Consider the following 18226-nt stretch of genomic DNA (forward strand, 5'->3'; position numbering starts at 1 on the left):
TATAGTATTCCACTGTATACACCTTTACCTTTACATTCATTTTACTGTTGACCTACTTTGGGGTTTCTCTAAGAGTTTTGTTACTATGAAGAATGCTGCTATAAGCATTATGGAATATATCTCATGCACTTGGGCAAGAGTTATTTTGGGGTAAATGCACATCTAGGAAGGTACTATCTGGGTCATATCAAGAACTGGAAAGATAGAAAAGTGAATGAAATAGTTAATAGATGCCAGCACCAAGGAGGCAGAGTGTTAGAATTATCTACAAAGATTTTTAGATGGACTTCAAAATATGCTTCATGCTTATTACAAATATGCTTGGCAACATGAAAAATTGAGAGTTTCAGCAAAGAAATGTAAAGTGCAGCAAAAAATATATAAAGAAATGCCAATGGATATTTTACAAATTAAAAATACAATGAAATGAAAAACTCAGTAGGTGAGTTCAATAATAGAATAGAATGAACAAACAAAAATCAGTGAACTAGAAGACAGAAAAATAAAAATTACTCAATCTGAACAGTAGAGAAAAAATGGACCATAAAAAGATAACAGAGCCTCAGGCACCTATGGGACAATAACAAAAGAACTAACATTTTGTCATTGGAATCCCAGAAGGAAAGGAGAACACTTCTTAAATTGGGCAAAAGACACAGACCCAAAGATTCAAGAAGCCTAAGAAATTCAAAACAAGATAAACCATAAAAATCCACACCAAAAGACATCATTGTTAAATTTCTGAAAACTACAGAGAAGGAAAAATCTTGAAAGCAGTGATAAAGAAAACTTACACATTACCCATAGGGCAATAATAATTTGAATAACTTGAGAAATTCTAAATTTCTCATTAGAAGCCATGGAGGTCAGAGGGACGTGACATAATACTTCTAAAGTGCTGAAAAAAAATAACTGTTCACCCAGGAGCCTATATGCAGTGAAAATATCTTTCATGAAGAGAAAATGTTGCCTGTAGACCTACCATAAAAGAATGGATAAAGGAAGTTCTCCAAAGAGATAGAAATCCATTTTACATGGAACATTAGCTCAGCTAGAGAGGCTCAGTTGGTTAGGGTTCATCCTGTGCACCCTGGTGCATCCTGTGCACACCTGGGTTGCGGGTTCTGTCCAGGGTACTTATGGCAGGCAACCAATCAATGTTTCTCTCTCTCTCCTTCTTTATTCCTCTCTTTCTCTAATAAAATATATTAAAAATAAAATAAAACAGCAGGAAAAAAGAAAAAACACGATAAACAAAAATATGGGTAAATGCAATAGGCTTTCCTTTCCCTCCTGGGTTTTCTAAATTATGTTTGATGGTTGAATCCAAAATTATAACACTGTCTGATATAGTTCTAAATGTAGGTAGAAGAAATGTTTACTTATATATTATAAAAGTTGTAAAGGGAGATAAATTTTCCACCCTTCTCATGAACTGGTAAAATGACAACACCAGTAAACTGTGATGAGTTATGTATGGAGCAACCACTATAAAAACTACACAAAGTGAAACATTGAAAACCACTATAGAGAAATAAAAATAGAATTCTAAAAGTTTTTCTAATAATCCATAAGAAATCAATCAGGAAAAAAGAAAACAGAGAAACAAACAAACAGAAAAACCCAGAGAGAACAAATAGAAAACAAAGAATAAAATGGCAAACTTAATCTCTAACATCAGTAGTTACATTAAAGGTACATGGTTTGAACACACCAATTAAAACAAAAAGATGGACAACATGGGTTTTAAAAAATGATCAACTATATGCTGCCTACAGGAAACTTCACTTCAAATATAATGATATAGGCAGATTGAAAGTAATAAGGTGGAAAATATTCCACAAATATTAAAAATTAAGTAAGAGTGGCCATATTAATGTCACAAAGTAGATGTCAGAGCAAGGAAAGTGACCAGAAACAGAGTGGAACATTATATAATGATAAAAGACGGAGACAAAGCAATCCTTAATATGCATACACTGAACAACAGAGTTGCAAAATATGTGAAGCTAAAACTGATAGAACTTGGACAGATCAACAATTAAAGTTGGAGACTTCAATACTCTCTCAACAAATGATAGAACTAGACAGAAAAATCAGAAAGGAATCAGAAGAACTCAACAACACAGGATCTAATCTGTATTTCTAGAACATGCATCCAATGCCAAAATACACATTCTTTTCAAATGCTCACATAATATATACAAGATAGAACATATAAGAAAGGCCATAACACAACCTTAAACCAATTTTAAATAATTGAAATCATACAGTGTGTGTTATCCAACCATAATGGCACCAAACTAAAAATCAATAACGAAAAAATAATGGGAAAAATTTCAAATACTTGGAAACTAAACAACACACTTCTAACTAACCCATGGATCAAAACGAAGTCTCCAGTGAAATAAAAATACTTTGAACTGAACTGGAAATGAAAAGACAACATATCAAAATTTACAAGATACAGCTAAAGCAACGCAGAGAGGGAAATTTATAGTACTAAGTGCATATATTTGAAAAGAGAAGTCTCAAATGAATCATGTAAGCTCTCACTTCAAGAATATAGAAAAGGAAGAGGAAAATAAACCAACAGAAACAGCAGGAAGGAAATAATGAAAATAATAGAAGAAATCAATGACATTCAAAAACAATAATGGAGAACATCAATGAAATAAAAAGCTGGTTCTTTGAAAAAATCATCAAAATTGACAAACTGACAAAAGTCTAACAAAACTGACAAAAGTCTTCCTTCCCAACCATTTCAGACTTCAGATGTGTTTAGCATCAAATCCTTCCTATATTCAAAACTTTCTGCAGCATGTCTCCCATTGAGAGGTTTCTTTAAGAAAGTATTTCTATATTTTCTCTGAATTATTGTTTTCCCTGCATATAACTAAATTAAAAAAGATTTTAAAGAGATTCAATTCATCCTTGAAAGTTAGCCTTTATTTTTCACTTTAACTAACTTGAAGAATTTTTAAATGTTTGATGGAATGAAAGGAAAGCAAATACATCTAGCATAAAAAATGGAAACCAACTTGATTAGTTATGTAATAACTATAAGCTAACTGAATAAAATTATGTTTAATATATTTTACAATGTTTCATTGGTTAAAGTACTATTCAACGCACTGGTAATAATCCAGGTGAATTAATCTTGAAACTATTTGTCACTTCACATTAGCATATGTGAGCATAAAAAGCATGGGGCATGGTGCTTTTTTACATGGTTTGTCTTCCATCTTGTATCCAGAAGAGACCAAGTTTTGCCACCTAATTATTAAAAGTAAGCTGGGAAATATGTTTAAGATTATTCCCGATGAATGCTGGAAGTGTTCTATATCTTGAAAAAGGTGTGGGTGGTATGGATGAATCCATTTGTTAAAATGCTACCATTAAGATTAGTGCATTTCAATTTGTGTGAACATCACCTTAAGAAAAGAACTATGCAAAGGTAAACATTGGAGGGATATGTACAAAGGAAAAAGACAGCATGTTGTGAAGCTGGGTGCTATGTAGATGGAAGTTTATGACTGTTTACAGTTGTTGGCTTACTTCACCAGTTTATTTTGTATTGATATCCTCAGGGAAGTCTATTCTCAGTAACATTTACCAAGTGACCATGGATGCTGGTCACAGTGATCCTATTTTATCCTTCTAGGTAGAAACAGAAGCTTTTCAACTACAAAGTTATTTAATCTGCACAGAGTTTAGATTTTATTTAGCTTTATTTATTTTTCTTAGAGGTGAAATATTTTGAAAAATATCCTCATTTTAAATCTCCCATCATTTTGGCTTTCACCTGAAGTGGATTTTGCTGGAACTCAATTGATTTCACCTCTCAATAAATATGAAATCAATCTGAAATGAATTATATTTGGTGTATTTGTGTTTTTATACGTGCACTGACCCATTCAATGCATTTTTAGAATATTTAGAGATACATTTTTCTAAACTGGTGAGATATGAATGGATATAGCCAGGATGAATTATCATTGATTTCCATGGTTTCCACTCAGATATTACTCACCTTTCACACTACCTTAGTTGGTCTATAATTAAAGGATCTAGTATCATTTTTGTTGTGAGAGGATGGTAGAAGTGAGTCTTAAATATTTGTTTTCTGCATTGCATTATGTTCTTACAACAGGGTAATATATATGGATCTTGATTAATTTATATAGGAGGAGACTTTGATTTAAAAAGTTACAGTAAAACAAACAAGTCTAACATAATCATGACCAAAACTCTACCCACACAAAAATAAAGTGGAATCCTAAAATGCTTACTTATGACAAATACTTGATGGCTCCTAGTTCTTCTTTGAAATCATTTAACTGATAAGATATTTCCATGGTAAGTATTCCTTGGCCTCAGTTTTCCTCCCACTAGTCTGATTATTCCCTTTATTGGGCAGGTGTAACCACAAAACAAAATAAGTCTGTTGTCACTTTGTAAGTCATGTAATTTAGAGAAGTGATTGCTTATTTTACCATCAGTGTTGCTAACCAACTTTTCACTTTTGTATGGCTTGCTGATGTGTTTGTTGGGACCATTGCACAGTGTATTTCTTGTGTTCACAAATTACATTGTTCATCAGAGATAAATTGCACTGCTAAAGAATAAAAGTTGATCACAAAAAATTTACATTACGTAGGGAGTAATTCTTAATTAAACCTTAGTGTTCGTGAAAATCACTTGAGAAAAACTGAAGTGCAGATTCCCATGAGCACCAACAGAGAATTTGATTCAAGATTCGGAGATGAGCCCAGAATTAACTTGGCGGGGGGGACCCTAAGACTCCCAGGTAATTCTTTATGCGAGTAGTTCACACACTCCTGTTTGAGAAACATCGACTGGACCTAAAAGTCTTTATAATGCTCGGATTTTGGAAATTGGGTAGAGGCAAGCACCGCATGAAGTTATTAATTTGAACGCGTGGTGGCAGTACAGGCTAAGAGACTAAATCTAAGCTCTGCAGATCCGGTGGTCGTCATTTCACGGAGAAACCCAAGAAAAAATACTGGACACATTTAAGCTAAAGCCAAAATAGACGTGTTCCGGAAGGCAGTCATCGCCAGAGAAGTTAAAAGAACGAATTTGAAACTCTTTAGCAAAGACATTTTGGAGGGTCGACGGTGGATGTGGTGATTGGGAGAGAAAAAGGATTTTTCCTCTGAAATCAGGCATAACAATAGAAATGGCGCAAACAAAAGGACATCGCAAGAAAAGGCAAGTGGTAACCTTCGTTATATTGATGCTTTTGAGGGAGGTGGGTTCAGAATTCATACAATATTCTGTATTGGAGGAGACAGAGAGTGGCACATTTGTGGCCAACTTGACAAAGGACCTGGGACTCGGGACGGGAGAGCTGGCTGCGCGGGGAGCACGGGTTGTTTTCAAGGGGAACAGACAGCATTTGCAACTTGACCCACAGACCTATGATTTGCTGCTAAATGAAAAACTGGACCGGGAGGAGCTGTGCGGCGCCACTGAGCCGTGTTTGCTACCCTTCCAGGTGTTACTGGAAAATCCTTTGCAGTTTTTCCAGGCTGCCTTGCAAGTGGGAGATATAAATGACCACGCCCCGGAGTTCCCGGCCAGAGATATGCTCCTAAAAATATCAGAAATCACTGCGCCAGGAAAGATATTTCCTTTGAAAATGGCACAGGATTTAGACGTGGGTAGCAACAGCCTTCAGAGCTACACAATCAGCTCCAATTCTCACTTCCACGTTCTCACCCGCAATCGCAGCGACGGCAGGAAGGTCCCGGAGCTAGTGCTGGACAAAGCGCTGGACCGTGAGGAGCAGCCTGAGCTCAGGCTAACCCTTACCGCGCTGGATGGGGGGTCTCCGCCCCGGTCAGGGACCATAGAGATTCAGATCTGGGTCTTGGACAGCAATGACAACGCCCCAGAGTTCGCTCGGGAACTCTATGAGGCGCAAGTCCCTGAAAACAACTCCCTGGGCTCTCTGGTTATCACCGTCTCAGCGAGAGATTTAGATGCAGGATCCTTCGGGGAGGTATCTTATGCCCTACTTCAAACCGACGACGTTGACCAGCCCTTCGAAATAAACGCAATCACAGGCGAAATTCAACTGAGAAAGACATTGGATTTTGAAGAATTTCAATCTTATCACGTGGACGTTGAGGCCACAGATGGCGGGGGACTATCAGGAAAATGTTCCATAGTCATCCAGGTTCTGGACGTGAATGACAACGCCCCTGAATTGGCCATGTCGTCGCTCAGCAGCGCCATCCCTGAAAACCTGCCAGAGACGATAGTGGCAGTTTTCAGTGTATCCGATGCAGATTCTGGACATAATCAAGAGGTTATTTGTTCTATAGACGACAATCTCCCCTTTCTTCTAAGACCGTCGGCGGAGAATTTCTACACCCTGGTAACAGAAGGAGCGCTGGACAGAGAGAGTCAGGCCGAGTACAACATCACCATCACCGTCACCGACATGGGGACCCCCAGGCTGAAAATCCAGCACAACATCACCCTGCTGGTGTCCGACGTCAACGACAACGCCCCCGCCTTCACCCAAACCGCCTACACCCTGTTCCTCCGCGAGAACAACAGCCCCGCCCTGCACATCGGCAGCGTCAGCGCCACAGACAGGGACGCGGGCGCCAACGCCCAGCTCACCTACTCGCTGCTGCCGCCCCACGACCCGCGGCTGCCCCTGGCCTCGCTCGTGTCCATCAACGCGGACAACGGCCACCTGTTCGCCCTGAGGGCGCTGGACTTCGAGGCGCTGCAGGCGTTCGAGTTCCGCGTGGGCGCCACGGACCGCGGGTCGCCCGCGCTGAGCAGCCAGGCGCTGGTGCGCGTGCAGGTGCTGGACGCCAACGACAACGCGCCCTTCGTGCTGTACCCGCTGCAGAACGGCTCTGCGCCCTGCACCGAGCTGGTGCCCAGGGCGGCCGAGCCGGGCTACCTGGTGAGCAAGGTGGTGGCGGTGGACGCAGACTCGGGCCAGAACGCCTGGCTGTCGTTCCAGCTGCTCAAGGCCACGGAGCCCGGGCTGTTCGGCGTGTGGGCGCACAATGGCGAGGTGCGCACGGCGCGGCTGCTGAGCGAGCGCGACGCGGCCAAGCACAGGCTGCTGGTGCTGGTCAAGGACAATGGCGAGCCCGCGCTGTCGGCCAGCGTCACGCTGCACGTGCTGCTGGTGGATGGCTTCTCGCAGCCCTACCTGCCGCTGCCCGAAGCGGCGGCCGACCAGGCGCAGGCCGACCCGCTGACCGTGTACCTGGTCATCGCGCTGGCGTCGGTGTCGTCGCTGTTCCTGTTCTCGGTGCTGGCGTTCATCGCGGTGCGGCTGTGCAGGCGGAGCAGGGCCGCCTGGGTGGGTGGCTGTTCGGTGCCTGAGGGCCCCTTTCCGGGCCACCTGGTGGACGTCAGCGGTACGGGGACCCTGTCCCAGAGCTACCAGTATGAGGTGTGTATGACGGGAGGCACAGGGGCCACCGAGTTCAAGTTCCTGAAGCCGGTTCTCCCCAACTTCCCTCCTCAAGAAACTTGGGAAGGAAATGAAGGAAAACCCTACTTTTCGGAATAGCTTTCCATTCAGTTAAGTATTGTATGGTTCTGCTAAACTCTACTTAAGTTTGAAAATCTCTTTTAACTTAAAGTTACATGTTATTGATGGTTCCTTTTTTTTTATTATTACTTTACTACTGTTCCTTAGGGTAAAATTAAAAGAAATTCAGATATTGCATATACACAGCATTTTTCCTACATTACGCTTAGTAGTTTTGAAATTATATTTGACTATATTTGACAATCTGAATAAAAAGTAAACTTTTACTTGCATAATTTAAAATTTTTGAAATTTAATCATCTATCTCTTTTTACAAAAATTATATTCTTAAGTGTGATTCTATTTCTAACTGTTGGTGACAACAGTATCACTATTGCTATGTAGAGAAAAATTTTAAATGATTGTTATTATTTAATCTGCCAGTATAAGTCTGATTTAGGGGTAACACTTATAGTGTGATGAAATAAAGATATACACTAAAGAGGGCTAAATAATAAGATAGCCAGTCATATTTATGTATATTTCAGTAACCATAATAGTCAATACATATTTTCTGTGAATATAGACTTTATAAAACTGTCATCACATTTAATTACAGTTTGTGAGTTTCATGTAAGAATAGGATGATCTTTTTAAACACCGACCAGACCAATTATAAATGCTTAACAAATATTTTCTGAATGTTAACATTCCTATAGTGAATTTAAAAAATAATTTTCAAGGGATACAGAAATGCTAATATTCTTTCAACACTATAGTGCCCTTGCCAATAAGTGAAATTATTAAAAATCACTCTTTTACTTTTCCTCTAGAAAACATCTTCCATTAACCCAAAACTCTATTACAGAACATAAAATGCTTGAGAGTACATTTTATTTTCTTGTCTTTATCCAACTATTTGAAAGATGTAAGGTATTATATTGTTTAGTAAAATCCAAATCATATTTTTCAAACTCCTCCTCCTAGTTTCTTAAACTTTTATATATGTAATATCTGCTGAGAACTAAATAAGTTATTAGTGCCAGTTTATTGGAGAATGTCAGTTTTTCCCTTCCTGTTCTGCATATGCATTATTTATATTTATTAACCATAAAATCATTTACTTTAATAGTTTAACTATATTTGGTCTTATTTGTGTTGGTTATGTTTTATGAAAAAAATCCTCTTTTCAATTTTCCATCAAAGTTAGGCAATTTACACTAAAGTGACAAGTGAGTGAAAATTTTATTTTTTAAAAATATTTTATTGAGGAAGGGAGAGGGAGCGAGAGACAGAAACCACAATGATGAGAGAGAATCATTGATCAGCTGTCTCCTGCATGCCCCACACTTGGGATCAAGCCCCAAAACAGAGCCTGAAACCCTGGGCATATGCTCTGACAGGAATTGAACGATGACCCCCTGGTTCATATGTCTACACTCAACCACTGAGCCACACCAGCTGGGCAGAATATTTTATTTTTATCCTTAATTAAAATGGAAGTGGGCGTAACTAAATTATGTTTGTCTGTGTTTTGTATCCAAACAAGTGAACTTCCATGGCTCTTATGTCATGGATGATCACCAATTGGGTCAATGAGTGTAGGGAACACTTACTGTTTTGTATTCCCATATATTCACCTTCTCCTTGGAGTAGCGTTCTTCCTTGGGGGAAACTGCTTATTCTGACATTCTCACTCCAACTCCCAAGGCTTTAGTTGACGCAGTGGTGTTTTTCAATAGCCCCATCTCCATTGTCCCAGGGGATGGACTCTTATCAAAGCTGACAGGTCAAACCCCTTCCCTGGAAAGCATATCTTTCCATTGACTTTATGCCTTCTTCATGTTCTTCCAAAGACATTGCCTGAACTCAGAGCTTATAGTGACTTCTAATAAAATAAATGGGCATTTTGTCTGAACGTTACAGGCTGTGCACACAAGGAGTTTATGAAGGAAAAAACTTCTCAAAGGCTATGTAGCTCAGAGACTGACAATACAACATCTCCCCCCCCCCCCCAGGAGATACAGGTACATTCCCATTTGTCTGGATTTAAAAATTCATAACTTCTAACACAATAGAACAGATTAGTATTTTGGTAATAGAATGTAAGCTCCTCAGGAGCAAGAATTTTTGTGTTTCCCGTCTCATCTCCAGAAGCTAGGGAATTTTCTGCACAGCGAAATACTTACTGAATGACTCAATGAATTTGTCTTCAGCCGAGTTTTGAATAATGAAATTGTACCTTTATAAAGAAGATGAATATAGATAAATAGGTATTACTTTGCTCTCACAACTACTGCTAGCTACCTGAACAACACTGCATAATAGGTAGGGGGAAAGGAGTACCCAAAAAGGCATTCAGCGCGTTTTTTTGCTCTTACATTGTGCTTTGAAATGAAAACTACCTGAAGTTGTAAAACAGAACGCTGGGTGGCGCTGCAGGACAAGAGAGTAAAAACCTCTCCGCGATTGCAAAACTACGTAAAGCCGTAAAGCCATCTCGACCGCTTGCAAGGGCAGCATTTTACACCACCGGAGCTAGAAGGTTTCAGAGAAGCCGCTATCCCCATCCCCACGCCAGTCAATGTTAGGAACTGACTCGAGATTTTTGAACTAAGATAGCAGAGTTGGCTGCAAAGCAATCATTTTGTGATTTCATACTGGATCGTTTGGACAAGGAGGAAGGATGGAGACGCCGCTCCCCAAAGCGCCCCGGAAAAGGCAAGTGACCGCCATTATTATTCTATTACTATTGTGGGAGGCGGGCGGTGCGGCCCTTAACTATTCCGTTCTAGAAGAGAGGGAGAGCGGCTCTTTTGTGGCCAACCTCGCAAAAGATCTGGGTCTGGGCTTAGGGGAGCTGGCCGCGCGTGGCGCCCGGATTCTATCCAAAGGGAACAAACAGCATTTGCAGCTCGAGCAGAAGAGCGGGTATTTGCTCCTCCAAGAAAAATTGGACCGGGAAGAGTTGTGTGGTGACACGGATCCGTGCATACTGCATTTCCAGGTGTTACTGAAAAACCCGCTGCAGTTTATTCAAGGGGAACTCCAGCTCCGGGATGTAAATGACCATGCCCCCGAATTCTTGGAACAGGAAATCCTCCTGAAAATCCCGGAAAGCAGCCAGCCCGGGACTGCCATTCCTTTGAAAACAGCTCAGGATTTAGACGTGGGCAGCAACACAGTTCAGAACTACACCATTAGCACCAACCCGCATTTCCACCTGTTCACTCGCAGTCACAGCGATGGCAGGAGATACCCCGAGCTGGTGCTGGACAAAACACTGGACCGTGAAGAGCAGTCAGAGCTCAGGTTAACCCTCACGGCGCTGGATGGTGGGTCGCCGCCCAGGACGGGGACTTCCCAGGTTGTCGTTGCGGTCCTGGACATAAATGACAACGCCCCTGAGTTTGCTCAGCTGCTCTATGAGGTGCAGGTCTCAGAGAACAGCCCTGTGGGCTCCCTGGTCATCACCGTCTCCGCTAGAGATTTAGATGCTGGGACCCATGGCGAGCTCTCCTACTCCTTTTTCCAATCATCAAATCAAGCCATTCAGGTGTTTGAACTAAACGCAGTCACGGGAGAACTTCGGTTAAAAAGAATGCTGGATTTTGAGGAAATTCGGTCTTACCGTATGGAAATTGAGGCCTCAGACGGTGGAGGCCTTTCTGGGAAATGCACCGTAGCCATAGAAGTGATGGATATAAATGACAACGCCCCGGAACTGACCATGTCATTACTCATCAGTGACATCCCAGAAAACACCCCAGACACGGTGGTAGCTGTTTTTGGAATTTCAGATCCAGACTCTGGAGACAATGGCAAAATGACTTGTTTCATCCAAGACCATCTCCCCTTCCTACTGAAACTTACTGTAGACAATTTCTACACCCTGGTAACAGAAGGAGCGCTGGACAGAGAGAGTCAGGCCGAGTACAACATCACCATCACCGTCACCGACTTGGGGACCCCCAGGCTGAAAACCCAGCACAACATCACCCTGCTGGTGTCCGACGTCAACGACAACGCCCCCGCCTTCACCCAAACCGCCTACACCCTGTTCCTCCGCGAGAACAACAGCCCCGCCCTGCACATCGGCAGCGTCAGCGCCACAGACAGGGACGCGGGCGCCAACGCCCAGCTCACCTACTCGCTGCTGCCGCCCCACGACCCGCGGCTGCCCCTGGCCTCGCTCGTGTCCATCAACGCGGACAACGGCCACCTGTTCGCCCTGAGGGCGCTGGACTTCGAGGCGCTGCAGGCGTTCGAGTTCCGCGTGGGCGCCACGGACCGCGGGTCGCCCGCGCTGAGCAGCCAGGCGCTGGTGCGCGTGCAGGTGCTGGACGCCAACGACAACGCGCCCTTCGTGCTGTACCCGCTGCAGAACGGCTCTGCGCCCTGCACCGAGCTGGTGCCCAGGGCGGCCGAGCCGGGCTACCTGGTGAGCAAGGTGGTGGCGGTGGACGCAGACTCGGGCCAGAACGCCTGGCTGTCGTTCCAGCTGCTCAAGGCCACGGAGCCCGGGCTGTTCGGCGTGTGGGCGCACAATGGCGAGGTGCGCACGGCGCGGCTGCTGAGCGAGCGCGACGCGGCCAAGCACAGGCTGCTGGTGCTGGTCAAGGACAATGGCGAGCCCGCGCTGTCGGCCAGCGTCACGCTGCACGTGCTGCTGGTGGATGGCTTCTCGCAGCCCTACCTGCCGCTGCCCGAAGCGGCGGCCGACCAGGCGCAGGCCGACCCGCTGACCGTGTACCTGGTCATCGCGCTGGCGTCGGTGTCGTCGCTGTTCCTGTTCTCGGTGCTGGCGTTCATCGCGGTGCGGCTGTGCAGGCGGAGCAGGGCCGCCTGGGTGGGTGGCTGTTCGGTGCCTGAGGGCCCCTTTCCGGGCCACCTGGTGGACGTCAGCGGCACAGGGACCCTGTCCCAGAGCTACCAGTATGAGGTGTGTCTGACTGGAGGCTCCGGATCAAATGAGTTCAAATTCTTGAAACCGATGATCCCCAACCTCCTACCCCAAGGCGCTAATGAAGAAATAGAGGGAAATGCCACCTTCCAGAATAACTTCGGATTCAATTAGGAATCTCATCATGATGCAGTGTCTTTTGTAATATCTTTAGTTCCTCCAGGTACAGAGTTTGAGAGCATCATGGACAACAATCCTAACTTTAAGTATAGCCTGGATGTCTCTTTTGGGTGTCAGTGGAGTGGGGACCAGTATGAGGTGTGTCTGAACCAGCGAGTTCATGTTCCGCAAACCAACTGTCGGCAAGTTTATGCGTGAAGGGGCTGGTAGGGGACACCGAGGAAAACTCTAACTTTACAAATAATTTTGAGTTCAATCAGGAATCTCATCTTGAAAAGACCTGATAAATGATAATATACATCCGGGTATTTCCCAACCCTTGCATTCACAGAAGAGCATACATATTCACACATTCATAATTATTGCCATATTTATAGTTATTGCAACCTGTTGAAGTATTTCATATTCTGAATCTCTAGGTGTTTCTGTTGTTTTGTCAGGTTCCCCCTCACATTTTGCATGATCCTACAATAACAGAGCACTGGTGTTTCTCAGGATTTTGGGGTAAGATTTTTGGAAGTTATCAATGTTTTCAGATTCCTGATATTTTAGCTTGTTCACTGATACATTGTTATGATTAAGAGAATTGTGTTTAACGATTATCATCAGCATGAGTCTAACTAAGGTAGATGATGGCTTTTAGTTTTAAAAATAATTTTCATTTATGCAAAAATTACTGTGACCTTGTAAATTATTTGATTCCTGTAATGTTGTTTCAAAAACACTGCCGTAGTTTTTCAAATGAACTAATATTTTAGCTGGATGTTTTCTAAGTTGAGTGTTTTCTTTCAAAATTGAGAGCATTTAGTTAGACCACCTGCTATAATTTTAAATGATGCAATTCCTGTTAAATAGAAAAAAGTAGAAAAATATTGGTAGACTTACGATTACCTTTTTATAATAAATGGTTTTGAGTATGTAAATGATTCTCATTCTTTTAGTATACACATGATTCAAATATATTCAATAAGAAAGAAGAAAGCAAATTAACATCATTATGCCAGCACTCAAAAGCAGTTATTAATATTAAGTCAACATCATTCTAAAAATATTTCTATGATTTAATATAAGTTAATAGATGGAAACAATATTGTAAACTGGACCTATAATGCATGGCTAGCTCTATAATGAAAACTATCAGATTTTATTTGCATATAATGAGACTGTAGAACTCATTATATGAAACTATAGAACTTGCTTGAGCTTAATTAAATAATCCCTATAAGGTTAAAAACAATATTAATATATTAACATAATTTAACTGCCTGCTTTAAAATGAGCAAGTCAAACCTTACACTTTTACCCTCTTCTCACCTTACTTTAGACTTTTTATTATATTAGTATATATGCATATAACATATAAAATGTATATTAAAAGGGTAATTCTCGTAATTGCTTAGACATTTTATGCTGTAGACATTTAATTTGTTATACGGTGCTACAAACTTTTCAATATTACTCAAGTCTGTACAGATGTAACACCTTTTGAAGCATTTTACTGTGTTTCCATGATATTTACTTCCATATTTCTAAATAATATGCTTATAAAATGCTTTCATTCAAATTTTAGATATTATCCATTTATTTTTCTTTAGGGGCACATGCACACACACACATACTTGCACATTTTTTCTACCCACTCCTCTCTCATAGCAATATTATATAAAATTCTGTTTTAATAGTTTATATAATTACGACTATGGAAATATTGCTTACAATTGAACCTCATGATGTACTGAGATTTTGTTTCTTTTCTTTGACTCATTTTCGCTTTACTTTCAATGTATAGATTTTTAACTTATCCCTATACTTTCTAAAGTCTAAAACTCCTCATTGTATTATTAAACTCACCAAGAAATCCTCAGTTCCATTATTTTTTCTTGGAGCCATCCTGGAGCTATCCAGACTCCTGCTCAATTGTATATTATTTGCTCTGTAGACCTGTTGTATAGCTGGCAGTTTGGAACTCGCTTTATCCATCATTCTGGGAATTTCTTTTGTCTCCTGAACTTAATTTCATTTTCTGGACTTTATGTCTTCCTCCTTTTTGGTTTACTGCCTTGAGTTCTGAAGGCTATTTGGTAATACATTTATTAATTTTTTGAACATGTGAAAATTTCAGATGTTAGAAAATCAAATTTTTATTTTGTTTGGTATAGAATTTTAAGTTAGGAATTATTTGCTGCTAGTATTTTGAAGGCATTCCTTGACTTGTCTCTCTGCTGTTTACTTTTCTCCCATTTGTTTTGTCTTTATAGGTCCATTTATTTTAAAGTTTTGCTCTCTATTGCTTAGAGGAGGTTTCAGGAGGGAATTGAGATAAACTGGTGTGCCCAAACAGGAATGAAATGCAGTCTTCACTGTTATTTTATCCCAGCTTTCCCAGACCTCAGTCATTTCTAGTTTTTCATCCTTTGGTTTGCTGTATTTCATCAGATGTAGTTCTTTAAAGGAGAGAGAGAGAGAGAGAGAGAGAGAGAGAGAGAGAGAGAGAGAGAGAGAGGAGGGAGGAGTCTGGTTGCCTTCTATACACTCCCATCAGAGGATAGAACCCAGGGCAACCTGGGTATGTGCCCTGACCCAGAATCAAACCTTCCACCTTTTGGTGTATGGGGCATGCTCCAACGAACTGAGCCACACCAGCAGGGCTACATGCTGTATGTCTTAAATTCTCACATACTTGAGAAGTACAATTTTTCTGGGCATAAAATTTTTCAGTCAACTTTCTTTTCCTCATAGATTTGTTGACATCAAATATTACATTAGTCATTTCATCATAGTTTCTCTATATTTTTCTATAAGTAGGCTACATTTCATTCTTAAGTAGTTCTTTTCAATAAGCTCTCATGAATGCTAATGAAATGTTTTATGATTTTTCCCCATTTGCTGCATTGTTTTCTTTATATTTGACCAACATCTTAGCTAGGTATAAAATTATTGAGCCATAATTTCTTTCCTTCAGAACCTGGTAGAGATTTCCATTGTATTCTAGTATTAAATGTTGATGAGGATTAAGTTTGAAGCCTATTTTCATTACCTATAGGTTACTTGTTTTCTATTTTTAAACTCCATTGTCTTTCTCAGGTTATGTCTTGATTTTGATAATTTTGTATCACTTTTTTTCTGGAACTCAGTGTACCCTTTCAGTCTGTTTCACACAGGTATTTTTCAAGTATGTCATTTGTTTATTTATATCCACTATGTATAACTGGTTTCTAAATCTGATACTTCCAATATGTGAAGTTTGTGTGGGTCAATTTTTGCTGCATTGTTTCTGATTCTTCTTATTCATGTTGTCTTTATTTTTTGTGACTTATATGGTTGATTACCCTTAAATGTTTATTTGTAAGGTGTCCTCAAAGCCTAGGCTATATGGTCCAGATTTTCAGTAGTTTTGGCCAGGATTCTAGAAACACTATCAGTAGGGGACGACCACAAACCAAATTTATGGTTTGAGGTTCCTTGAAACTCAATTTATGAATATTCAAAATACAAACACACGTGAGGACCAAACCTAGGCACAGATTCCCAGGCATGGTTTCTTTTCTTTTTCTTCTGCTCTACTTAACACCAGGGATCCTTCTCTATAATTCCCTGGAGTTGGAGGAAGGGGTCAGGTTTAGATTTGTTGGTGTTATAGTGCTTTTATATTGTTGATGTAGCCCTGTGGGGCCCTTTAAAATGGGGAGGGTCTTCCCATAATATGCTGCACCTTTGGTTGGCCTTGAGCCTTGATTTATATTTCTTTAACTCCAAATAGCTTTAGGTCAAAGCTTGATAGCAAATATTTTCAAAAGCTCTGTGGGCTTATAATAAGTTTTGTTATCCTGACACACTGTTTACCCCATAATACAGGCTTTCATAAAAATGGGCACCCTCACCAAGTGGTTCAGTTGGTTGGAGAATCATCCTATACACCAAAAAGGTTGTCGGTTTGATTCATGGCACATACCTAGGATGCTGGTGATCCCCATGAGGGTCAGGGCACATATGTGAGTTTTGCACCCCACCCCTCTCTCTCTTTCTCTCTCTCTCTCTCTCTCTCTCTCTCTCTCTCTCTCTCTCTCTCTCATCAACAAACATATCCTTGGTTCAGGATTTTTTTAAAAGTTTTAAAAGGAAATAGAATAGATACAGATACTATACATGGTTGGGAAGCATCATTGATTCAAAGGGCCTTGTCCCAGCAATTGAATTTATTACTTTATTGCTTTGAGGGCTAAGCCTTCAGTAAAAAAAAGAGAACTCTTTTGGCTACAAAACACACCACCAATATGAAGAAATAAAATCGTATGCTCTGCTAATAACTAATTAAATCAATTTATTTGACCCTATCTGTTTCTACTGGCAATGGGGGTTACAGGTGTGATCTGAGTGGGTATGATATATACTACTACTAATTTTACTCAAATATATGTCTCCTCCTCTTATTTATTACAAATATACCTCCAATGTGTTAGCTGCCCATGTGGATATGTGTGTTATAGATTATATTTCCCAACCACTGTTGTGAGTGGGAGTGGTCTTGTAACTAAGTTACAGCCAGAGAGAGATACTAAGCCCTAGTGCCATGGAATACTTCATGAAAGTAGTCTTTAAAAGGAAGGTGCAGTCTTTTCTTTCTCCTATTTGTTAGTCTGAATAGAAATGTAATGGCTGGATATTAGACAGTTATCTTGGACTATGAGGTGAAGGCCATGTTCTGAAGATGGTAAAGCAACAAGATGGAACAAGATGGGGTCCCAGATATCATGGAGCGCGATTCACCCACTAGTTTTCTTTTATCAGAGAAAAATAAAAGTCTATATCGTGTAAGCTGTTGTTGTTATGGGCTTGTCTATAGCTTCAGGCTGAAATTATATAGAACATATTCATATGTAGAAATTACATAGAATGTAATTCTAGCTGATATAGTAAGCTTTTAATAAAGTGATATTTAAGCTAAGAACCAAAGAATGAATAGAGAAATTGTGAGACTTACATGCATATTTTAGAAATCAAGGTTTATTGAGAACAGGCAAAGCAAACAACTAAAGATTTAAGAATAAACTACCTGCTATTAATAACAGGTGAGAAAAGAAGTTATTGCATCTAAGAAATAAGTACAGAAAGAGGGCCCTTGTAAAGTATGAATGTAATGAATGGAAGTTTTAATAGAAGGGCTTGAAGACAGAATTAAGAAAATATCCCAGGTAATATTGCAAAAGTATTTAAAAATATCAAACAGGAGAGGGAAAAAAAAATAAGAGTCCATGGCAGAGGCCCAACATCTGAATTGTAGTAATTCAAAAAAAAAAAAAAAAAGGAGCAGAAGAATTTCAATGAAGTAATTCAAGAAAATGTCTAAGAGCTGTAGGAAATTAGTTTCCTAGTTGAAAGAGTTTACCAATTTTCCTGTACAATGGGTGAAAATAAGCTCAAACCAAGACACATCAGTGTTAAATTTGGACAGTGACAACATACTACAACAAGAAATAAAAATACAGGACACATATAGAAGATATAAAATACCATTCACTTTTGACTTCTTAACAAAGTCATTGATTTAAGGGGCTCATTGACAAAATATTTTTAAATTATGAAAATTATTTTCAACCTAAAACTCTATA

At 40.5% G+C, this 18226-nt stretch overlaps 1 protein-coding gene across 2 annotated transcripts; it reads left to right on the forward strand.

Annotated features, from left to right (window-relative positions):
* Nucleotides 1-4808: 4808 nt before the first annotated feature.
* LOC132235757 (protocadherin beta-17-like) lies at nucleotides 4809-13540 on the forward strand. 2 transcript variants are annotated; one of them, XM_059698645.1, is made up of 2 exons: nucleotides 4809-5566; nucleotides 10587-13540. In XM_059698645.1, the coding sequence occupies exons 1-2, from the start codon at nucleotides 5204-5206 to the stop codon at nucleotides 12609-12611; spliced, it is 2388 nt and encodes a 795-aa protein (XP_059554628.1). In that variant the 5' UTR covers nucleotides 4809-5203; the 3' UTR covers nucleotides 12612-13540. The 2 variants fall into 2 exon arrangements, with proteins under 2 accessions (XP_059554628.1, XP_059554627.1); XM_059698644.1 differs by lacking the exon at nucleotides 4809-5566 and having other exon boundaries at nucleotides 7603-13540.
* Nucleotides 13541-18226: the final 4686 nt, after the last annotated feature.

Source organism: Myotis daubentonii, chromosome 5, assembly GCF_963259705.1.
Source record: "Myotis daubentonii chromosome 5, mMyoDau2.1, whole genome shotgun sequence".
NCBI classification, from domain to species: domain Eukaryota; kingdom Metazoa; phylum Chordata; class Mammalia; order Chiroptera; family Vespertilionidae; genus Myotis; species Myotis daubentonii.

Excerpts from the sequence above, each read along its gene's own strand:
- LOC132235757 (XM_059698644.1), top strand. The coding sequence starts at position 10,221 with ATGGAGACGCCGCTCCCCAAAGCGCCCCGGAAAAGGCAAGTGACCGCC.